This window comes from Phocoena sinus, chromosome 12, assembly GCF_008692025.1.
Source record: "Phocoena sinus isolate mPhoSin1 chromosome 12, mPhoSin1.pri, whole genome shotgun sequence".
Classification (NCBI taxonomy): domain Eukaryota; kingdom Metazoa; phylum Chordata; class Mammalia; order Artiodactyla; family Phocoenidae; genus Phocoena; species Phocoena sinus.
Window position 1 is genome coordinate 72,987,783 of NC_045774.1, and position 25,896 is coordinate 73,013,678.

The following is a 25,896-nucleotide window of genomic DNA, read 5'->3' on the forward strand; positions in this document are numbered from 1 at the left end:
ACAGAATGGGAGAAAATATTTGCAAATGATGCGACTGACAGGGCTTAACTTCCAAAACATACAAACAGCTCATAGAACTTGACAACAAAGAAACAAACAACCCAATCCAAAAAATGTACAGAAGACCTAAATAGATATTTCTCCAAAGAAGGAATACAAATGGCCAATAGGCACATGAAAAGATGCTCAACATCACTAGTTATTAGAGAAATGCAAATCAAAACTACAATGAGATATCACTTCACACCAGTCAGAATAGCCATCATTAAAAACTCCACAAGTAACAAATGCTGAAGAGGATGTGGAGAAAAGGGAACACTCTTGCACTGTTGGTGGAAATGTAAGTTGGTGCAGCCACTGTGGAAAACAGTATGGAGGTTCCTCTGAAAACTAAAAACAGAATTACCGTATGATCCAGCAATCACACTCTTGGGCATGTATCCAGACAAAACTCTAATCCAAAGAGTTCATATGTTCATAGCAGCACTATTCACAATAGCCAAGACATGGAAACAACCTAAATGTCCATTGACAGGAGGAATGGATAAAGAAGATGTGGTATATATACAATGGAATTCTACTCAGCCATAAAAAAGAACAAAATAATGCCATTTGCAGCAACATGGATGCAACTAGAGATTATCACACTAAGTGAAGTCAGAAAGAGAAAGGCAAATACCATATAATATCACTTATATGTGGAATCTAGAAGATGAGACAAATGAACCTATCTATGAAACAGAAACAGACTCACAGACATAGAGAACAGACTTGTGGTTGCCAAGGGGGAGGGGATTGGGAGAGAGTTGGAGTGGGAGGCTGGGGTTAGCAGATGTAAGCTATTATATATGGAATGGATAAACAACAAGCTCCTACTGTATAGCACAGAGAACTATATTCAGTAGCCTATGATAAACCATAATTGAAAAGAATATAAATAATGTATACATATATATAACTGAATCACTTTGCTGTACAGAAGAAATTAACACAACATTGTAAATCAACTATACTTCAATAAAAAATTGTTTATAAGGATGGTTACACAGCTCTGTGAATGTACTGAAAACCACTAAATTATACACTTTAAATAGGTGACTTGTATAGTATGTGAATTATATCTCAGTAAAGGTATAGAGCTATATATATGTGTATATATGTAAGATATATATCTATATATGTAAGATATACACACATATAGATATATGTATACATATAAAAATGGGCTTTAGGGATTTGTGCATTACCTCAAATTACATGCAAAATTTACATCTTACATTTTATTGGGGAATAGCCTACTTCTATAATATTGTCAAAAATAGTTTTTAAAGTAATCCTCAAAAAGGCTAAGAATCACTACCCTAGAGAATGTACTCTATATTAATAAAAACCTGTTTGCCTGAAAAAAGCTAAAATTCTCTTAATTTATTAAATCAAAATTTCCCTGGTTAAGGTTATGCCAAAAAGAAGCAATACGCACTTCCCAATTCTCTATCTCAACTCTTTAATCCATAAAAACAAAACCAGACAAATCCTAAATCCCGTCTTTGGAGAGAATATCACCTTAAATACAGAGTCACTTGACGTATGAAATTATTCACTTCACTACACCACGTGCCAAGCAGTATGTTTGGATGCTGACTAGAGAGAATATACCTGATTTATTGATGCTTTTCCCATTGGGAGTGGTGGGAGTGGCGAATAAAGTAAAGTAAATCCTTCAAGACAGTTAATCCGCTTTTCTCTGTAAAACTGTAATTTTTTTTTTTTTTTTTTTTTGCGGTACACGGGCCTCTCACTGCTGTGGCCTCTCCCATTGCGGAGCACAGGCTCCGGACGCACAGGCTCAGCGGCCATGGCTCACTGACCCAGCCGCTCCGCGACATGTGGGATCTTCCCGGACCAGGGCACGAACCCGTGTCCCCTGCATCGGCAGGCGGACTCTCAACCACTGCACCACCAGGGAAGCCCAAACCTGTGATATTTGACCCTTGGGGCTTAATATAAAGTTTATGAGGAAAAAAACCCACTTTATAGTTATATTTCATGGTCTGGACTCTCAAAGCAGCAAACTAAACATAAAGCAGTATTTTGAAGAACTACTCTGTGAAATCCAAGATGACTGTGAAATTTAAATAAGTGAATCAAAAATTATCTCAACTACCTTCCATTTCAAAATTGATTTTGTTTTATAGAAGCGTTGGATATGTAATTCTCCTTCTAGGGTAGAAGTCTTTGAGAGCAGGAACTATGTTTTATATATACTCGTACGCTGCACAGCACATAACTTACAATAGTGAATGAAGCTCAAGCTGGATTCATACAAAGTGGTTTAAGTGTAATGGTTAAGACTGGGAATAAATTAAAAATTCTGCAAGCTGTTTTATCATCAATCTATGGTTTCTAAAAATTTTTTAAACTAGATTTAACCACAACTATAAACAAACACACTGCAATATGTGCTTCAGATACAAAAGATTGACATATGAAAACATTTAAAGCTATAAAATTTGGTAACTAATAAATATTAATACATAGTGAAATATGGAATGAAGGTTAGAAGGAACACAAACTAAAACATTTATGAAACACTTATAATTTTTCTTCTGAAAAACCAAAGAAAGAACTGCAAAACCAATTAAACTTGGGGGAAAAAACCAACTTGATTGGATTTTCTGAAGGTGTATAAAAACAGTATAAAATAACTATAAATTCTAATTGATAAACCTAAGAATGTACTAGTGGTAGACACAGTAAAGCACATGTATAAATTTTACTGACAGGGACATTTTTTTCCTTAGCAGTATTTCCAGTATAAGAGATAACATCTATTTTGAAGATATACAATATTTGTGCATGGGGAAGATTAATCTGAAAATCAATTTACTAGTAATTTCTAACAATGAAAATGAGTTATCTGTTATTGGGGTATTAATATAATTGTGAAGCTAAGTTACCTCAGTTGACATTTTCAGACATACTTTTTTTATTTGGTATTTATATATATTAAAAAAAAATCCCAACCAATAATGAACAGCTAAGTTTCTGAGGTTTATAACTCTTGTACATGCTTACAGCTAAAAAAGTTGAGTCAGGTAAGAAATTTGGATTTTCTTATTTAGCTAAAAAATTCTAAATTCTTAAATATGATTAAAAAGAGTACATATAGCATGGGACACATATAATACTAGGTAGAACATCAAAAGCAAAATCTTATGCTTCCTGCAGGAACTACTCAGTATTAACCAATTCTAAAGATATACCTGGGGACTGTCCAAGTGTTCTACCACATCCCAAGGATGTATATGAATAAATTATTTAAAGCATCATGCAATGCAGGGTAAAAACCCTATTTGTTGATTATGAAAGAAAAAGCACCTAAAAAATGCTATAGAGATGCTTTTTCCAAAATTTTTTGACGAAACGAAAAATCATCAACCAGTAATTGTTACCATCTAACAAAGGAATGTGGCAATTATTGACAAATGTATTTCATTTTGACCAAAAGTTCTGAATTTCAATGTTGACACTTTCACTAAATAATCTTTAGCAAATCATTTATTTAACCGATTTATGAAGCTAGTTACCCCAGAAAATTAGTAACTTCCCTGGAGGGCTAACAATACAGATAGAAGAAAACACCTACCAGGTCTTTCACAAATAGGTTAAGATCACCCACTAGAACGCTGATGCTCTGTACTTCCCCCTATCTGACCCAATCTCAAACCTTCAAATGGTAATAGCTAGGAAACTCCAAACACGGGATCAACAGATCTTCAGCTTTTCTCTGCAGGTCCTGCCACCTGCTGGTCTTAAGTATATTCTAAGGATAAGACCTTCAAAGCAGCAGAGGTAGCAGCATCTTAGCTAACCTTATATTATTATGTGCTTAACCTTATGTGCTTAACTAAATGCCAGACACTGTTCAAATGCTTTGCATATTTCAATTCATTTAATCCTATTCGATCTTTTGAGGTATAGGTACTTACCATTATTACTGTCAACATTAACAGATAAAGAAACTGAGGCATAGAAATATACGTGACACAGTTAAATGGCAGAGCCAGGGATTTACACTTAAGCAATCTGGCTTTAGAGTTCTAACTGAACCACTGCTCTTCACTCTCATGGAGACTTTTTTCCTTCTTATACCCAATCCTACCTCAGGGCCAGGGAGTGAAGTGTCTTTCTTACTCCCTCTATAACACTTACCTGGAAATTCCAATTCTGGTTGAGCTCAGTTATGCCTGAACCCAAGCACCTGAACATCGCCGGAGAAAAATTATACAACTAGGCTGACCAACTGCCCTTTAAATTGAGAAACACAAACCTCAAACACTCAACACTGTTCTAATCCACCACGTTTCCTTTATAACCTTACCTGCCTGACACAACTATGTCATACCTTCCCTTCTCAAAGCTCTAATACCACCTTTTCTCCATCACGGCTAAAGACCAAGCTTCAAATTATGTAAGAAAACAGAAGAAAAAGGAACGCTCTTACATTCCCTCCAACAAATCTACAAACCTATCTCCACCTATATTCATATTCTCCACTTTCCCTCCTGCTCTGAGGAACAAAGGACCCTCCTCCTTTTGCCTTGTTCTGGATTCCATCTCCTCTTGCCTTCTCAAGACTTTTCCCCAAGTGCTTTATTGGCTTTCTCTCCTCCCTCAGTACCAGTTTCTCCTTCTCTACAGGATCATGCCACATATAAGCCCTGCAATCTCTCATGGTGAAAAACTAAAATTAACAGCCTCCCCTCCACCCCCATAGGCTCTCTGGCTGCCAAGCCATTTCTCTGTTCTCTATTATTACAAACCTTTTGGAAAGATTTCTCTGTACTCACTATTCCACGCCCTTATCTCCTATTCACTCTTCAGCCCACTCAAAAATGCCTCACGATGCTGTCCCTCCAAGAAAACCACCCATGTAAAGGTCACCAGGAAAGTGACCAAAGGTCACTTCTCTAGCCCATCATCTTAACTTCTCAGCAGCATTCAGTACTTTGCTCTTGGCTTTCAAGGTATGTTCTGACTTCTCTAATCAGCCTTTTTCAGTCTATGTAGGCTTCTTTTCTCTATTCGAATTTTATTTTATTATTTTTTAAATGCTAAAGTACTTCAAGGCTCAATCAGGAGCTCTCCTCTCTTCTCTCCCTTAAGTTATCTCCTCTAGTTCTACAGTTTCAAATAGCATTTAACTGATATAGCCTAAATATATTACCACCTCTTCTATTATTTCCTCTTCTATTCTTCTAACTGGTTGGCGTCAACTCTAGCACGCCACTGAATCCTGCTTCTATTCTTGAGCGCTATCGTCCACAGAGAAGCCAGAGATCTTTTAAAATCACATTGTATCATTATAAGAACATCCAAACTGAAATACAGCAACATGTTTTGCATTGCAGGGCATCTTGTATTTGCTATTCTCCACACGCGGAAATTCTTAGGTCAACTCTTTGTGAGGCAAATGCCTTCCCATCTCCAAGTAATATCAAACCCTCAGAGAAGCCTTTCTCAAGTAGCCCACACTCGGCCCACAGGCTTAACATCTATTCTAGAATATCACATGATTACCCTCCTAGCACTTATTACAGTCTGAAATTATCCTATTTATTTGCTTGTTTCCTATCTACCCTCCCTCACTGGAATGCAAATGTCATGAGATCAGGAGCCCTACTGGACTTGTTCATTCCTGTATCAGCAGTCCCATAAAAGTGACTAACACATAGTAGGCCCTCAAATGCTTTGAATAAATGAATTAGTCAACGTGAACACAGTTCACAAACCATTTTGCTTTGTTTCTGAGAAAAGCTTTGTAGAAAACAGAATTAGTTCTATTTTTCTAACCAAGCGTAGCCAACATGCACTCTCTTCAGACTGTATTCATAATCGCTATTAAGTGCTTTAAAAAATTAGAAGATTCTCCTAAGAGCACCTATAAAAACTGTGCTGTATCCAATTATATTTAATATTTATATTTTACCAAATTATAAATTAGTTCAGTTTAAGCTTCAGTATTAGGCATAATTTCTTAATGTGGAAAATGTCATTCTAGCCCTTGTGAAAGGAAATCTGTTAAGTATGATACTCCCAGAGGTCTAATCTTTTAAAATTAATTAGGTGACAATCTCATGTTGAAGAAAATTCTGACAAAGAGTTTTACTATATTTAGCTATATTTTCACTTTTGCTTTCAGTCTATAAAAATTAAAACCTAAGGTATGAAAAATCAAGAATCCCAGCATTCCATCAGAGTGAAAAACAACTAACTTGATTTCACTTTGCTTTTTCTTCCCATAGACATATACAAAAGTATACATCTGTTAAAAATAGTCTTTGAATTCTATAAAAGTGGTAACTTAAGGTTCCTTGTAGCTTTAAATTCTGTGATTTTTGTGACACATAAGCAATATGACGAAAAGTAATTTAGAAAATAGAAAAGCGTGGGCACATATTACAACTTAAAATGATCCATTACTGGGTAGCTGGGATTCTACTGTAAGCATCAAGTAGTAAACAGCTATAATAGTGAACACTAAACATATGCCCTGAGTTAAAGATAACTATCCTGCCCCCAAAGCACACCTGGCAAATAAACATTGCCCATACATTATTCAAGATGATGATATTTACAGCAACTGACTTAGGAATTCATTACTCCGTGGCAGGCACTACACTAAGCTCTTTTACACGAATTATCTCATGTAATCTTCACAACAAATCCATGAGGCAGGTATGCTCATGGGTCCACGTACATAGGAATGCTTTAGTGTTTGAGGTTCCACAGAGAGTAAAGGGAGGAACCTGGAAGAACTCTGGCAGGCTGACTCCTGCATCTGGTCCTTAATCACTTATCTTTCTGAACTACTTTTAAATTACAGCTCTTAATTCTTCTGACTGGCATATCCTACCTCTCCTCTGTTTTTCATTTTTGAAAACCTGTTCAGGCTATCTAGCCTTTCTTGACTCTTTACCTCCCCAGTTTTTAGACACTGTATTTTCTTTTCCTGTTGCACTTATTTCTTAAAAAAAACAAAAAAACAAAAAAAAACTGTAATAATGTAAGTACATAATATCTCTGTTGTTCCTTCCAGACCTTGAGTTAAGCACAGGGACAAAAGCTCAACTCTGAATACCCCTACCTAGCTCATTGCTTGATATTGCAAGTGTTTAGGTTAAAGTATAAGGCTAAATGACTATAAATTCTGATGTAAAAGGTTTTGTTTTGGTTGTTACATGTAAAACAGTGATTCTAATTCAATAAATGACTACAGTGGAAGAGGAACCATACATAGTATTGCTATATATAATATATATAGTATGTACAAGAACTATATATAGTATGTACAATCTACTTGCCTGAGAAAACAATTCTAAACAAGTAAAAATACGCTCTCAAGTGGAATTAAATCCTAGAGAGGTGCTACTGGTTTGGGTTGTGTCTCCAAAAACTATTACAGGTGTGGCTTCCCCAAATTAATGTTGCCCAGGGCTGATGAATCCTGTACGATCTAGTTTATAAATTCTATTATTAAGCACCCAAGGGATGCTTCACAAGACCCAGTTAAGACAGGTTTTATTTTGTTTCTCTTTTGGGAAAGGGAGATATAATTCATGAGGGCTGCTAAGTACGAGAGGACAAAATAATAGTTCAGAAAATAAGTGTTTCAAAGAAGTTTCCCACATTTTCATGAAACCTATGGGCATCACTGATAATTCAATTACATATTCTAGTTTAGTCATATTTGTATTAAACATATCTATAGAAAGAAATGGTTGTGTTGATAATTTAAAACTGAGAATCTAAAACAACTGAATTTTGCCTTTAGGACTTATCATATGCCTTTTTTAAACATACCTTTTTAAAGTTTGGCATTTGCTAATATTAAAATCTGCTTGATTTCCCTATCGATGGGGATGGGAGGGGGGATGAAACAGAAATGTTTTAGGTGGCAAGGGTAAGTCAGCCTGAGAGTAAGTATCAGAATAATACACTTAAAGAAAATCTAAATTATCTAGACTGACCATGTTCTGGTTTGTTTTCAATTAGGAAGAAGCAAGAAAACAGTGTTTGTTTTTTATACATAAGAACAATAATGATAAAACTGAGTAGCTAGTCAGAGTGATTAAAAAGAAAGATGTGAAACAAGATAAAAGACAAATCTAACTTTCAGCTAACCTATCAAATACTTTTCCAAGTTTATTGAAAACATCACGTTTCAGAAAGTATCTTTCTCAAAATACTTATGTTCATTTGTAGCTATTTTCTTCATTTAATAATGAAGAATAATGATTTTGCTTAAACTTTGAAAGAAATATTTTCTTAACTAAAATAAACTACTAGAAATAAAGTAAAAGAAGCAAAAATAATCTTTACAGTACAATTAAACCCACCATATTAAGTTAATCAATTGTTTCAAATAAAATTTCATTTTTTTAAAATTAGTACTTTAACAATAATGGTCTCAGCATTAAAAAATTAATGAACAATATACTATTAATTTTACTATTCAACTTTAAAATAAAGACTGGTTGCTATACAAATTAACATAAAAATACTATACTGTATATACTAAACATATTTCTCTGTAATGTATTTAAGTTCGAGTATCTATAAACAAATTTTATTCCCTGTGAAAAAAGATATAATTTTTTTCCCAACTGAAAAAAATCCTACACAATAAGGTTTATTTTCCTTTGTGAATTTTATTGAAACTGCTCCAAAAGTATAATCATGAGGAGTAAAACATACACACATACATGTTCACTAAAACGCAGATTCAATCAATGCCTATGCATATAAAGGATAGGAGCAAAATATGACACAAGCAGGGAGGCATCCACACTTTAGCTGAGTAATTTTACATACAGGGATTTACAAAAAAGCATTCACACTGTACACAAACCATGCATGTGTTTGTGCACATAGGTTTGCTCAAAGCTATGAAACAATGGTGCTACATAGTAAGTAGCCTTGCAAGTGTTAAAACCCTTGATGCGTAAAGGAAAGAGACTAGAATTAATCTGAAGGACATCAGGAAAACTTCACAGAGAAAAATGAGGTACTACCTACAGCAGACCTGCCTTGCTTCTTCTACATCTCTTCCAATGTTCATTCCCTCTCACGTTTTATGGTTAAGGTAAAAATAGAACAAAAGTATTAATAACACATATATGAAAGAACAAAACCTTGCTGAGGTATTATTACTCTGCAAGAGAATTAACTCTAGATACTTTGGTAAATTCTGAAGCACCTAATAGAATCAGAACCAAAATAAGGTATTGCTTGATCTTTATTCAGAGGCCCTTTATGAAAACTAGGTACCCTCCAAAGCACTGATAAAACCATCAACTGTTATCATTATTATTAGACTCTCCTTACTTTCTGTTTCAGTCACTCTACTCTGTTAAATTCCTTTAGGATATCACTCCAATACAAGAAACCTGTCAAGCACTGCTATCATTATTCTCTGAACGTCGTCGTCTTTTTTTTTTTGTTTTTACTTCACTACTGAAGTAAAACAGCACCATCATCTTTCACACAATCACACAGCATGAGCTGTGGCTTTATTCCCTATTCTCATATTCAAATCTATCAACAAATTCAGCTTTTTTTTTTCTTCAGCTGAAGTTGACTGTGGTAGACAGTATCATTCAGAATGGCCTTTTAACCATGGCTCCTGAATAGTTTCCACCTGGACTAGTACAATAGCCATCTATCTTTCACTAACTTCAGCTTTCTAAGAGCCAATTAATTTTACACAGCAAAAAAAGAGTTTGAGCATATAACTCCCTGCTGGAAGCTCAGAAAAATAAGTTCATACACCATGAAAAGCACTTCAGCCCAGTGCTTACTTAGCATGTAGGAAGTACTCTCATCACTGCTACAGCTGTGACATTCAATCACTTAGAAAGTATATACATGCAAGCTTTTAATCATATGATTGAAGTCTTTTCATAAACTAGACCCTAGATTTCAATCTTAATACATATTTCTGTTCTAGCTAAGCAAAACCTAGTGACAAAGATTCTTTGCTTGACCAAACTTTGGCCAGGGTCTGAACCTTCTCCTGGGCCCATCTGTGCACTTTCTTATAAAATATAGTTTTTTCAAGAACACTGCTATGTCAGTTTAACCAGAATCCTCCCACCCTCAATATCTGATCAGGATCCTCACCCTCCAACTACTGATTATCCTGGTCTGTCTGCAGCAAGAATCCTGTTAGGTTGGTTTTAACCAGAATCCCCTCTTACTCCTTATGTTTCCTCTTAAGAGTAGTTTTCCATCCACTGACCTTCAACTACTCCTTGGCTATAAAGACCCACGTGCCCACGCTGAGAGTTGAGGCCAATCTCTCTCTTCCACTGTAAAATCCCATTGCAGTGGTCCCTACACCTATGATGATGATACTGAATAAGGTTGGACTTGGACTTACCATCTTAAGAAGTGTCACTGAATATTTTTTCTTTAACATTAGTCAACTGTTCAAAGACTTGCTCCCTTCCACCTCAGTGCTTTTTTTTTTTTTTTTTTCGCGGTACGCGAAACTGTTGTGGCCTCTCCCACTGCGGAGCACAGGCTCCAGACGCGCAGGCTCAGCGGCCATGGCTCACGGGCCCAGCCGCTCTGCGACATGTGGGATCTTCCCGGACCGGGGCACGAACCCGTGTCCCCTGCATCGTCAGGCGGACTCTCAACCACTGCGCCACCAGGGAAGCCCCCACCGCAGTGCTTTTACATATGCTATTTCTTCTCTGGATAGGCCCCGTACTCCCTTTTCATCACCTAAAGTTTTTCTATCAAACTATATTTGAAATGCTATGCCTCTGCACAATACCTTCTGATTCAACCCCTCTGACCTGGCTCATTCTTTAAACAGTACCATTTGTCAATATTTGGAAACATGGCTTACATTACAGGATAGTATTTGAAAATGCTTATATGCCACATTTTGAAAAGTTTAATGTCATTTTTTCAATTGTGGTAAAAATGCATAAAATTTACCACATTGACAACTGTTCAGTGTACAGTTCAGTGTTATTAAGTATATTCAAATTGTGCAATTAATCTCCAGAACTTTTTCACCTTGCAAAACTGAAACTCTATACCAATTAAACAACTCCTTTTCTCTCAAAGATCATATGACCATATACACACCAGGGTTTATTTCAGGGCTTTCTATTCTATTCTGTCTTTATGCCAGTACCACAGTGTTTTGATTACTACAGCTTTGTAATATGTTATAAAGTCTTTTTTAAAAATTCCTTCTGCCTGAAACACTGAATCATAACTTAACCTGGCTAGTACCTACTCATCCTTCAGGCCTCAGATATTACCTTCTTTGGGAAGTCTTCCCTGACCTTTACATCTCCCCAGCATTCACATACATACATCTTTCTGTGGACTCCAACTATACACTGTACTTCCCCTATCATAGAACTTACTTTGCTTCACTGTAATCGAACCGTGACTCCCAGTGGTGTTAATCCCTGTGACACAGTCTTTATCATTTTAGCTTTCACATCCCCAGCTCCTAGCAGTGCTTGACCTACAGTAAATAACCAATAAATATTAAAAACTGAATGACAATAGAATATACTCCAATGGTAAAAGAATAAAGTCTAATTGATTTAGAAAATGTTCCTAAGACATATGAGGTAAAAAATCAAGGTGCAGAATACTGTTTACAGAATGCTACCATTAATATAAAAAGGGGAGAATATATATTCATATAATCAGCATACATATGATATAGCTCTGAAAGAACACACAAGACAATAGTAAAGCTGATTACTTCTTGGAGGCCAGGTGGGAACTTGGGTGGATGGGGGCCAGGGAGACGGAGCCTTTTCACTGCATACTTTTTTTATACTTTTAAAAACACATGATTTATTCCCTCTTTATGGTATTAAATAAGTTTAATTTTTTAAAGGTATATGAATGAATAGTATCCCTAAAGAAAATCAAATAGCAGCTGTGTAATATGTGGCACTCTTTCCCCCCTCCTTCGTCTCATAAGAAGTAAGAAAATCAAAATGAATAAAACCTGTATCTTCAGTGTTACATCTGAACCCAGTCATCCCATCATTCCCAAAGAACCATGGAGACTAAGAATTTAGTTGATAAAGTACTTGCTTTGTTTAGTAATCTTCAAGTGGCATGGTAAGTTAATCTTTGAACATCCTTTCTAAAAGCATAAGCTGTGTATAAACTGCATTTTGAGTAAATATGTACTGTTTATTACTTAGTGACATGTTCACATACTAGCTTTACAAGATGTGGTAGCTAGCTTCCAAGATGGCCTCCGATGATCCTCAAGCTCTTGTGTAGTCTCCTCCTGAAATTACTGCTGGCCTACGTGAACAATAAATAGAATACTGCAGAAGTGAAAACAAGGCCATAAAAGACATTGTGGTTTCCACCCTGATGTCTCTTGGATCTCTTATTCTGGGGCAAGCTAGCCTTTATGCCAAAAGGACATTCAAGCAGCCCTGTGGGGAGGCCCCTGTGGGAGGAACTGAGGCCTCCCTTCAACAAACAGAAAGAACTTCCCAGTAGGTGAGTGAGCCACTTTGGAAGGGGGTTCTCCAATCCTAATTAAACCTTTAGATGACTGCAACCTCACAGACTCTCAAGCCAGAACCTCAAAGACAAACGGCTCCCCAATCCCTCCTGAGATTTATATTGTTGTTTCAGGTCACTACATTTTGAGATAATGTTACGTAGCAAAAGAAAACTAAAAAGTTTATTCTCAAATAATAGATTCCTTTTTAAACCACACCTCTATTATAACTTAAAAGCCATAATTTAAAAAGTAGTTAACAGATCACGTAAAATTGGCAGCTTCAAATTATAGAACCAGGTAGCCTTGGAGCAAAGAGTTTTGAAGACAGCCTTCCAATAAAATGCCAGTTGCCATTAAAAAAAAGATAAGTAATTCTGCTGGAACCCCTCATTCAGGCTCAAGGGTGAAATCCTGATTAACTGGTGTAACACCTATGAAACTGGTGGTATACAGTATGGAAGTCATTTAAATATTTATTCTTCTTTAAAAATGACAGACATTAACTTTAAAGCAAGTACCATATTTTCTTTTTTTCCTCAGGAGAAAAACCTCTGTCAAGGAAACTTTAAAATTGTTTAACATCAACATTGTTAATGTTGTTAAATTGATCATACTACCCAAGGTAGTCTACAGATTCAATGCAATCCCTATCAAAATACCAATGGCATTTTTTTACAGAACTAGGACAATTTAAAAATTTTTATGGAAACACAAAAGATCCCAAATAGCCAAAACAATCTTGAGAAAGAAAAACGGTGCCGGAAGAATCAGACTCCCTGACTTCAGACTATACTACAAAGCTACAGTCATCAAAACAGTATGCTATGGTAGAAAAACAGATCAATGGAACAGAGCGCCCAGAAATAAAACTACGCACCTATGGTCAGTGACATGACAAAGGAGGCAAGAATGTACATTGGAGAAAAGATGGTCTCTTCAAGAAGTGGTGCTGGGAAAACTGGACTGCTACATGTAAAAGAATGAAATTAGAACATTCTCTAACACCATATACAAAATAAACTCAAAATGGATTAAAGACCTAAATGTAAGGCCAGACACTATAAAACTCCTAGAGGAAAACATAGGCAGAACACTCTTTGACATAAATCGTACCAATATTTTTTTTGGATCCGTCTCTAAAGCAAAGGAAATAAAAGCAAAAATAAACAAATGGGACCTAATCAAACTTAAAACCTTTTGCACAGCAAAGGGAACCATCCACAAAACAAAAAGACAATCTACTGAATGGGAGAAAATATTTGAAAACGTTATGACTGATAAGAGGTTAATATCCAACGTATATAAACAGGTCATACAACTCAACATCAAAAAAAACAACAACCTGAGTTAAAAATGGGCAGAAGAACTAAATACACATTTTTCCAAAGAGGAAATGCAGATGGCCAACAGGAACATGAAAAGATGCTCACCATTGCTAATCAGCAGGGAAATGCAAATCAAAACCACAATGAGATATCACCTCACACCTGTCAGAATGGCTATCATCAAAAAGAACACAAATAGGGGCTTCCCTGGTGGCGCAGTGGTTAAGAATCCACCTGCCAATGCAGGGGACACGGGTTCGAACACTGGTCCGGGAAGATCCCACATGCCGTGGAGCAACTAAGCCCGTGCGCCACAACTACTGAGCCTGCACTCTAGAGCCCATGAGCCACAACTACTGAAGCCCACGTGCCTAGAGCCCGTGCTCCGCAACAAGAGAAGCTACTACAGTGAGAAGACAGCGCACCGCAACGAAGAGTAGCCCACACTCACCGAAACTAGAGAAAGCCCACATGCAGCAACAAAGACCCAACGCAGCCAAAAAAAAGAATACAAATAACAAATATTGGTGAGGATGTGGAGAAAAGAGAACCCTTTTACACTGTTGGTGGGAGTGTAAATTGGTGCAGCCACTGTGGAAAACAGTATGGAGGGTTCTCAAAAAACTAAAAATAGAACCAACAATATCATAAAAATATGATCCAGCAATTCCACTCCTGGGTATATAGCTGAGGAAAACCCCCACTAACTGGAAAAGATACATGTACCCCAATGTTCAGAACAGCATTATTTACAATTGCCAAGATATGAAAGCAACCTAAGTGTTCATCAACAGATGAATGGTTAAAGAAGATGTGGTACATGTATGGAACACAATGGAATACTACTCAGCCATAAAAAGAGAATGAAATTTTGCAATTTGCAGCAACATGAATGGACCTGGAGGGCATTATTCTAAGTGAAATAAGTCAGAGAAAGACAAATACTGTATGATATCACTTATATGTGGAATCTAAAAAGTACAACAAACTAGTGAATATGACAAAAAAGAAGCAGACTCACAGATACAGAGAACAAACTAGAGGTTACCAGTGGGGACAGGGAAGGGGGAGGGACAACAGGGGTAGGGGATTAAGAGGTACACACTATTATGTATGGAATAATATACAAGGATATATTGTACAACACGGGGACTACAGCCAATATTTTATAATGACTATAAATGGAGTATAACTTAAAATTGTGAATCACTATATTGTACACCTGTAACTTATATAATATTGTACATCGATATTCAATTAAAAAACATAATTAGAAATGCAAAAAAAAAATTGAGACACACTGTAAGACATGTAAGTGTATATGAGAAGCCACTGCGCCAAGTGATGACTCTTCATCATGTTGAAGATAAGCAAAAAGTATAACTACAGAATGGGATGGCATTTATGGTATATAATATAAAAAATTCCAGCTATCTGGAAAATTTGATCACAATAACGCATATACTAAGGGTTTCGGGTGGCTGATACTCTACTGTATTTTTTCATAAAATAACAGCACAAGCAAAAGCAACTGGAAATGCAGGGCTATTTATATGTATAATGCAAAGGACTAAGCCTGCTATGCTTTTATAGTTTTTCGGATTACAGTCTGCTGTCACTTTTAAGTGATAAGAATTTATTTGCACTGCTTCTATACTGTTGCTTTATTTTATAGTACAGACACAGGAAAGAAACTACTTGCTTGGGTGAAGGTTTTTTTATGAAATAAAAACTATTCATCCAAAGGGCTCTTGTCTTATTTCCAAATTTAGGTTGCATTCCAGAACTTTAGATTACCTAGTATTACCACTCCGGTAAAGTAGTTTTTGGAAAATGATAGCACCAAACTAAATGGTCTATTTACCTAAACTCTTTGTTCATAAACATGAAACAATGGCAATTTAAACACTAAGTACATAATATAGATATATACTGGTAAATAACGTCAGCAAGTTGAGATACAAAGTATATTTTATAGAACAAGAGTAGGGAATTTATTTCCTTTCCTGCTCATATAAAACTCCATTAAGAGAGGAGAATTTTTCATTACCTCAGAAGAAAAAAGGCTGGAAATGTCTTCTGCAAGATGGAAATAAAAATATACAGCTCAAACTTGAGAATTGATGAGAGGAAGAAGTAGAGGAGATTATCAGACTCTTTTAAGTTTACTACCTCATCTACTCGTATAGGAGCTTTGCCAGATAAACATATTATTAACATTTCATCACTCTTGAATCAAGTCATCACTTTGTCATATCAAAGGCTTTAACTGGTTTTAAATTTAGATTTATTTCTCTACAGTCAAAGGTTTATCTTAAAGCCAATGTACCATAATAACAAAAAGATGTTTTATTTGTAAAAGTTATTACTAACATTAAAAACATTTTTGAAGAAAACAGACATTTACCGATTCAATAATGATCCTATTTAACTTTAAAAATGCAATACAAAGATGAAACGCAGTACACCTTTTAATTTGCAATTGAGGCTTTATTTCCCAGTTCTTACACAGATAAAATTCTAAGGAATTCTCAGGCCCTGATTAAGCCAGTATCTCCCAAATTTTGACCACCAATCCGATGGGAGAAGATTTTATGGGGCCCAAGGACAGGGCTAAGTGACACTGAATCAAGCGAGGAAGTTCTTCTCCCTTTTCTTTCAATTCCTCTGACTACATCAGGAAATCTCAGATACCTGCTTTTTACTTATGGTGGTTACTTCAAGTTTCCTTTAAAATTATGTTAATAATTATATTGATAAATATGAAGTAAGTATACAGGAAGTATGCAGATATGGCCAAAATTCTGAAGCTGATATAAGAATGACCTAGTCAAGTTTGAGAAATACTACACTTTCTATTTGGTCAACAAACATAACTGCCTATTATGAGCATGCCGTTGGTTTTGCCATCATGAAGGACAGAAAAAATGTTCAAAGAAATGTAAACAGGAAAGTCAGAAAAGAAGGTAATTACTTCAAAATGAGGTAATTAAAGGATTCACAGACAAGGTGGCATTTAAGCTAGAACTTAACAGGTACGATTTAGACATGCAGAGACAGGGAGAACATTCAAAGAGAACAAAAGCATAACAATACAGGCCTGAGTGGTGTGTGACAAGTTCTAAATCCTGACTGTGGAGGTGGTTACATGGGTGTGTATATAATGTACACATAAAACGAGTGCACATTATTACATGTAAATTATTCCTGGATAAGTGTGATACTGTATCTTTGACCTATGCAAAGAAAATCATTGAGGTTTCAGGCTTGGATAGTTTGGGAAGGGGAGGTAAACACAATCAGGAGAAGGGAAATCCCAATTCAGACAGGGGGATCAAAAGTACTTATTTTCATATAATAAATTTTCAAAAGTTGTTAGCTATTACACAAAAATAGCAGCTCCATACTTAATAGTTTCATTTCAGGGACAGAACTTACCCGAATTAAGGCTTACCTATTATAATTAAATGTACTGTTCCCCACCCCCTCAAACAAAGAAGCACATTAACAGTACTCACCCCTAACAAAGTAACAAAGAATAGACAGAAGTAGCCACACAGGTTGTGTTGTGTTACTGACACCTGAGGGAATTTAGCAAAATGATTTGAGATTGTATTCAACACAGACCTTGTTTGTAAGCAATTTAGAAATAACTGCCTTAGTATTTACATTTTAACCTTTAACTCTTTTTTTTTTTTTTTTTTTCGTGATACGAGGGACTCTCACTGCTGTGGCCTCTCCCGTTGTGGAGCACAGGCTCCGGACACGCAGGCTCAGCGGCCATGTCTCACGGACCCAGCCGCTCCGCGGCATGTGGGATTCTCCCGGACCGGGGCACGAACCCATGTCCCCTGCATCGGCAGGCGGACTCTCAACCACTGCGCCACCAGGGAAGCCCCTAACCTTTAACTCTTTTCAATGATCTAAGCTCTTAAAATTATTTAGTTATTAAGTACATTTCAAGTGGCTTTTATCACATTTCATAGGTTAAAAATTCATGACTAGAAAGTGGAATCACTGTAAAAAAAACAATGCAATCATCAACAAGTCTTTACTTTCGGAACTTTATAATGCCATTCTTAATAAAATCAATAACTTGACCATAAAATCAAATTCCAAACTTGAATTAATTACAGTTATAGAAAAGCATCAAGAGCCCAGAAAAAAGATGATACTCTTCCGCCATAAATTAGAGCATTAAGGTTCACAGAAACCTATGTGAATCCTCAATATCCTACTAAAGCACATATAAGCCCTTTGGTCCAATGAGTTGCCACCAAGCTTAAGCTGAACACCATAGAAGCATACAATGTAGGGAATTTTAGAGCTGAAAGGGGACTCAGCTCAACTACAGTAATTTTCCAATCGGATTCTATGTAATTATACCCTAGGAGACGTTAACAGGTTGGCCATGAGAAAATGTGCTCTCTGGCCAGGTAAGTTTAGGAAATGCTTGGATAACCTTCCCCGGGAAGCTTACACCCTGGAAGTGTACGTGCGTATTGGTACAGTAGTAAAGGTTTTGAGAAGTCTTGCGGTTAAAAGTAAATCAGAAGTTAAGCCTGATGAAAACCAATGTGCTCCCAAATTATTTGCCACGGAACACTGTTTGGGGGCAGTAAGAGTATTAATGGATTCAGAACAGTGTTCAGGGGAAACAGTTTGGAAAAATGTGAACCTATGAAACTCCCTTAAACAGATGACAAATCTGAGGCCTAGACAGATCACACCTGGTCATCAGGAGAACAAAGGACTTGAATGAAATCTCTCCTTCCCAGGCAAGAGTTCTTTCCACTAGTTTAACTATTAAATAGGACTCCTTTGACTGCATATAGTCAAACATTTAATTAACATTTACTTTACATTTAATATTTTGGTTATGGTGTTACATTTCCAGGTTTGTGTATTAACTTAGATGTTTTTAATTCTTTGAGTCTCGGGTTCCTGATAATCAGGGTCACCTGGAGATCTATTGTTTAGTAATTCTGGGTAATGATTTAGTTCAGAGTGGCTGAAAGTAATCACTTTAAAATAAACCATTTGTACTACAACTGGTTTTAATTTACTCTCGTTATAACTTGTCAGCTCAACAAAATCACTGTTGTTTATCAGGTGGAGAGTTACTTACAACATAAAGCTAACATATGTTATCCACAGTAAAATGCGAGATCTTATGTCTACATCAAGACAACCAACAACATCGAAATTGAAGGATTTTGTGTTTCTATAGTTCGGGATTTATTTCTCAGGCAAAAACTTAGTTTCCTATCTTTCCTGTAATCACAAAAAAAGTTTTGATTGCTTTAACTGCAATCTCCAAATCAGATTTTTCCAATCTTTATATTTCTCAAACTCCACAGAACTCTAAGAAAGTGTAAGAATAATCAAAACACAAATTACTTAGCTTTAAAAAAAAGTAGTTGTGTGCCACTCCCCTTCCCCCTCCGAGAATGGAGGAGACCGGAACAAGCGACTATTGTTATGTTGCAACTTTAAAAGTCTCGGGAATCAAAGGTGACGATTGTTAACAACTTCCTCATAACTGATCTGACTTCCTCTAATAAACTTCTACACTCCTTTCCAACCCCCCGCATGTAATATGAACCAGGGCGGGCATTTGTGTCTCCTCAATCCTAAACCAACCCCCCAGATGCAAGAGGCCGCACGAAGCCTCGATTCCGCCAACACAGAAGTGCATCCGCGCGCTCTCATCGCACGGGTGCGACTTCCACCCCAACCTCGCGCACCGCGCGGCCCCTGCGCAGGAGGCTCGACCCGGTCACCCGACGCTCCGGCCCCGCCGGCCCCGGCCTTCCTCGCGGCGCCGCCGGCCGGCCCCGGCCCGCCGGTCCCCGCGCAGCTCCCGCCTCCACGGAAACCAGAGGGCGGCCGGCCGGCCGGCTTCGCGAGTTCAGGCGGGGCCGGGGCAGCAACATCCCCCAACCCATCAGCCGACCGGCGGGGCGTCCCGGCGGCTCGGGAACGAGCCGGGCCAAGCAGGCCGCTCGGGGCCGGCGGCCGGCCTCGCGACCGCGTTGGGGGCGGGGACGCTGTTACCTGCCGGGGCTCGGCCGCTTCCTGCCGGCGCCGCTCTCCTGGCAACCGCGGCAGCGACACGGAGGCCGGGAGCCGGAGGGCCTAGTGACAGCTCCCGGCGTGCACCGCGCTCGCGCTCGCGCTTGCGCCCACGCCGGCGTCGACGTCCTCGGCCCTCGATCCCCGCCCCCGGTCCGCTCCTTGCCTCCGGGCGCTAGCTGTAGCCACAGCGCCCTCAAGCGGACTGTCGGGGAAGCGGCCCATCACCACCAATTGAGGGAGCGGACCTGCAAAGGGGTGTAGCAGGTGTTTTCCACGCGCCAGCCGCATCATGATGGGTGGAGAGATGGAAGGGATGCTAGGAGTTGAAAATAGCTTTTAAATATTATTTAAGTATTTGTTTAAATTGTTTAACTAATTGTTTAATTCCTCAATATTAAGGAACCCCAAGCACAGAGAGGTTAAAAGATTTGTGAAGTTAGGAGACAAATAGTTGTTATCACATAAGGAGATATTTTCATTCTAGAACCCTAGCATCATGTTGTTACAAGAATTGCACCCTTTTACCTAAAATGTAGGGTGAAGAAAATGGTTGATTTCTTTTGCGAATGTGAAATACATGAATACATGAAATATAACAATTCTTAAAAATAATGAAACATCAATTATGAAGAGCATGCTGTGTTAAGAATGGTATATAGGGAGTTCCCGGATGGTCCAGTGGTTAGGACTGTACGCTTCCACTGCCGTGGCCCACATTCAATCCCTGGTCAGGGAACTAAGATCTTGCAAGACGAGTGGCCCACAAAGAAAAAAAAAAGTTATATTTCAAAGAATGTGTCAGTATTTAGGCACTTAATAGCTTTGAGAATTAAAGGTGGAAGGCATAAGGAGTCGAAATTGTGGAGGGAAATAATCAATAAACCAATATATCATATATATTAGGAAGAAAAAAAAAGTTTTATTTAAGCCAAATTGAGGACTATAGCCTGGGAGACACAGATTGAAGAAACACTTGAATTGTGTTCCACTGGACTACAAAATGGGGGCAGCTTATAAAGGCAAAAGGCCCAAAATTACATAAACTATTTGTCAAGTATTAGGATTGGAGCTGGCAGGAAGTACGGGTGCTTGTTAGGTAAGGATTGGTTGGGGTCTGAAACGGTTGCATAGTTACAAGGGGAGACCTTGAGACTATAAGTTTGCAGCTGGCAGCTGCTAGCAGATACTGTTCTGAGAATGGCTGGTGGCGTCCTTGAGTCTGATACAGTTCAGAAAATTTAAGTTCTCGGTAATACAAGAACGCGTCTGAAACTATGTCCACGATGACCACCTTGGCTCCATTTGGAATGCCTGAACCACAGTTACTCCATTTTTTTTTAATGCATGTTTTCTTTAATGGTTAAAGTAGATGCACGATGCATTTTTTTTTTTGGCCGTGCCAGGTTACATATAGTATCTTAGTTCCGAGACCAGGGATTGAACCCACATCCCCTGCAGTGGAAGCACAGAGTCTTAACCACTGGACGCCAGGGAAGTCCTCAATGCATATTTAATAGGCCACAAATAGGCTGTTTTGGTTATCCTAAAGTTCAAGTTAAACCTTGTATAGGCCAGAATGACTTCCCTATATCTTAATATGTGAAAATTTCTTCCATCAAAACCATCATGCTTCATCACCATTGAGATGAAATAGCAGTCAACTTAATTCTTTTAATTGTGTTACCTCCAGCCATAATTTTTAATTATTCTGATGGATACAGGAATTTGTGAGGCAAAACAATAAACTTTAAAAACTCCAAATATAGATTTTAGAAAAACTGTCTTAAACTAGTATCTCTAGGGACATGGCTTTATTATTTATTTGGAAAATCTTCAAACTAATACGTTTGGTGTGTGATAATTGTGACGTTGAAATGGTAAAGTGGAAAATCAATAAACATACGATTTTCTACATACAAGCAATCATTGTTTCTATTTTTTTAAAGCCTCTTGTTTGAAAAGAATTTTCATTATAATACCACCATGGCCTTATATTTTAATATATTCCCATGATAAGTACTTACATTGTGTTATATCCTTTTCTTTACTGGGTCAAACTTTCCAAAAACATCTTCTAGTAGCATGATAGTACAACTTCCCTGAGTCAGTTTTTACTTTTGCAAAAGTGAAGAGTGGAAATGTACATATGGAGTCATTCTCATCTTCCTCTTTTCAAAAGTTATGGGAATGCTTGATCCTGTGCTTCATGATATACTGGATTTAACCACACTCTCTTCTGCATAGATAACAGAAAACTTCTCTCATTTTTGCAACCGTTTCCATCCTGGAGCGACTGGGTCTAAATTGAGAAGCAACGCCACGTCAGTCCTGGACATTTGTTGCCTCAGACAGAGCTACCAAACGGCCGACTAGCGTTCATTAAAAAACAAAAAACCAACCGTAGTTCATTAAAACAAAAACAAAAACAAATCCAAGATACAGTGTGTTTGGGGTGGGGAGTTCGGCTCTCTGGCTTCCTGGGGACAGTGCCCAGCTATACCGACCCCTCTCCATCATCTCCCTCTCGTCCAGTCTCCTCCCTACCCACACTACCCAAAGCACTGCACTGGGGGTCTGACTTTGAAGGTCATTTCCAGGGAGCCGGATGCATCAGGTGGCACCGTGGGAGGACACTTCGGCTCCCCCCTCCGCCCATCTTTCTCCGCGCTCAGACCCAAAGCCGGAATTTGAGACTGCCACGCCCCTCAGATGGAGTCCTCGCGGCGGCGCGCTCTTCTCCCGGCAGGTGGCGCTGTGGGCTGGCGGGCAGCCGACCTCCGGGTCCTGGAGGCCCGCGCCGCCCGCGCCGCCCACACCGCCGCCGCTGCCGGTCCTGCTCTGGCTCGGGTCGCACGTGCAGCCCCTTTCCGGCCCTGGTGTCCGGGGTCGCTGGAGCCTCTGGCTGGGTGCCCGCCATGGCGGCGGCTGCGGTGGACGCGCGCGTGTTCCTGGAAGTGCGGAGACGGCTGCAGAGCGCGCTGCTGATCCTGGGGTAAGGCGGGCGGTGGAGTGCGGGCTTCCAGGCGCAGCCTAGCTCGCTTTTCGGCTGCCCGGGCAGGCTCCGCCTCCCTCGGAAGGACGGGTTTTTGAATTTCTTTTTTCCAGTTGCTTAGAGCTTCTGGGTTACTAAAAGTGGAGGTGCTCGCCCCCGCGCGCGCCCCTAGTCTCCCCTCGGCTGGCAATCTCAGCATCACCTGGTAACTTTTTAGAAATGCGTTGTCTTAGCTCCACATCAGCACTACTGAATCAGAACTTAGATTAACACGTTTCCCGGGATTCAGATGCACAATAAAGTTTGAGGATACCTAATGTAGCACACCGTTGACAGTTCCCTGAGTTTCCAACAAAACAGTGGAAAAAATGTTTTGATTGCCTCTTTGGGATCCTCGTTGTAAGAAATCTGTTCCAATGTGAGAGCTTCCTGTTTTGTAAATAAACTCCGGTGTTATTTTTTCCTCCCCAAAGTGTTCTCTATGCAAAGGAACTGACACACTGGTTCAGTAAACGTGTGTTCAGTGAACGACTAACCAAGGTTGCAGACTTCTTATTGGAGCTCATTCTTTTATTCATATTCGGAGTTCCAGTGAGAAGTTTGCAAGCATTTAACTTGCTATTCGTTACACAAACAAGAAACTGTTAGGAAAAGTGTTCTCTTTTTTTGGTTTGGTAGTATATGGGACCTCGACTGTTCCCTTGTGACCACTGTTTCAAACAGTGTAAATTAGACGTTAAAATCCTGAACGTTTTATTACCCAGTACCACTCAGATAGACTAATGCTTAGCCTTCTCTTTTCCTGAAACCAGCCGGATGTCTGGTGTGGCAGTTTTGGATTTGGCCTGAGAACTGGATTCAGTCCTAGCTTCTTCACCAGAGTAGAATCCTTTAATTTGAATGTTTTCAATTGTAAAATGGGGACGATGTTTATTACTCTTATTTCTCTTTCTCCCCGGCGTCCTCCCCTGCCCTTTCTCAAATCATGAGTTCCAATAAGTGCTGCACGTCCAACTCAAATTCACCTTGTGAGGTTATTTGGAGCCCACACCTTACACAAAACGAAACAAGACAACCTCCCTCCTTTCGCTCATCAAGGGGGCCCTTCATGGTTCCCCTGGATAACTCTCCCTTCTTTCAGCAGGTTAAGAAACCTAACTTTCCTGGACTCCTGTTTTGTCCCTGGTGGTCTTTGGCTGTTGAACTTTATCACCAGTCAATTTCCCCAACCCTAAAAGCAACCACTGTTCTGATTTCATTCAACAACGATTAGCTTGCCAGTTCTTGAACTATGTGTAAATGGAGTCATACAATATGTACTTGTTTGTTTCCGGCTGCTTTCCTTCAACAGTGTTTGCGAGATTCACGTTTCATCTATGTCATAGCATGTGTCAATAGGCCATTCTTTTTTTCCTGCTGAGTAGTTTTCCAGTGTATGAATATACGACAATTCATTTATCCATTCATCTATTGCTGGATATTTTGTGTGTTTCTAGAGCTTGCTTGTTATGAATAAAGCTACCATACATTTTTTTTTTTTTTTGGCCACACTGTGCGGCTCGCTGGATCTTAGTTCCCCCACCGGGGATTGAGCCCGGGGCCCTCGGCAGTGTGAGCATGGAGTCCTAACCACTGGACTGCCAGGGAATTCCCAAAGCTGCCATACATTTTTGTGTAAGTATTTTTGCTGGGTCATAGGGTAGACGGGGGCTTTATGAGAAACCATTGAACAGTTCTCCAAAGTGATTGTACCAGTTTACACTCTAACCAGGGAAAACTGAATTCTAATGGCTTCACATTCTCATCTGCATTTATTGTTGTCAGTCTTCGATTTAGTTATTCTGGTGGTATACAGTAGTATCTCATTGTCATTTTAATTTGTATTTCCCTGATTAATAATGTTGAGTACCTTTTCATTTGCTTTTTGCATATATGTTCCTTTGTCAAGTGTCTTCTAATATCAAGTTGTTTGTCTTATTGTTGAATTTAAATAGTTTTTTATATAGTCTGGAAACAAGACCTTTTTCATTTATGCCTGTATGTGAATATTTTCTCCCAATCTGTAACTTTTCATTTTCTTAATTGTGTCTTTTGATGAACAGAAAATCTTAATTATTATGAAATCCAGTTTATTGCATTTTTTTCCTTAATGATTAGTGTTTTTTGTGTCCTTAAGAAATCTTTGTCTACCTTCAGCTTGTGAGACTTTTTTCCTATGTTTATTTTCTAGGAGTTACATAGTTTTAGCTTTTACATTTAGATCTGTGATTATGTCAAATTAGTTTTTGTATTTGGCATGTGGTAGGGGTCAAAGTTCATTGCTTTTCTATAAGGATGCGCAGTTGTTCCATCACCATTAGTTAAAAGGCTGTCATTTCTTCCACTGATATAACTCAGTGTCTTTGTCAGAAATCAGCTGACTATACTGTTTGCATGGTATGCCTTTTTCGACCCTTTTACTCTCAACTTGTGTCTTTATATGTAAAATTTTAAAAGCATGTACTGGGCGGAGTTTTTTAAAATCCATTCTGAGAATCTCTGCATTTTAATTAGAATTTTTAGTCTATTTGCAGTTAATGTAAATGATATGATTTTTATTCTTTCCCAAATCTTTTTTTTTTTTTTTTTTTTTGGTACGTGGGCCTCTCACCGCCGCGGGCTCTCCCGCTGCGGAGCACAGGCTCCGGACGCGCAGGCTCAGCGGCCATGGCTCACGGGCCCAGCCGCTCCGCGGCACGCAGGATCCTCCTGGACCGGGTCACGAACCCGTGTCCCCTGCACTGGCTGGCAGGCGGACTCTCAACCACTGCGCCACCAGGGAAGCTCTCTTTCCCTAATCTTAAAAGAACTGCTTCTAGCATTTCATCATTGGGTGTGATGATGTTGACTTTTGGCGAATCTGTTTGGCAGACTGCATAGTTCCTTTCTTT

General features: G+C 38.7%; 2 protein-coding genes across 10 annotated transcripts in view; one reads left to right on the plus strand and one right to left on the minus strand.

Annotated features, from left to right (window-relative positions):
* Positions 1-20,071, minus strand: part of DOP1A (DOP1 leucine zipper like protein A) — a 110,698-nt gene extending 90,627 nt beyond the window's left edge. For 6 of the 8 annotated variants that reach the window (XR_004352449.1, XR_004352448.1, XR_004352450.1 and 3 more), the window contains exon 1: positions 19,954-20,057. The gene's annotated coding sequence lies outside the window, so the exon portion shown is untranslated. Of the gene's footprint in view, positions 1-19,953 lie in introns of all 8 variants that reach the window. The other 2 variants (XR_004352447.1, XM_032650632.1) reach the window with 1 other exon arrangement.
* A 2,562-nt stretch (positions 20,072-22,633) lies between these two features.
* Positions 22,634-25,896, plus strand: part of UBE3D (ubiquitin protein ligase E3D) — a 344,514-nt gene continuing 341,251 nt past the window's right edge. The window contains exon 1 of one of the 2 annotated variants that reach the window (XM_032651947.1): positions 22,634-22,966. In XM_032651947.1, the coding sequence (XP_032507838.1) occupies positions 22,890-22,966 (77 nt within the window). In that variant the 5' untranslated portion in view covers positions 22,634-22,889. The remainder of the gene's footprint in view (positions 22,967-25,896) is intronic. The other variant, XR_004352625.1, reaches the window with a different exon arrangement.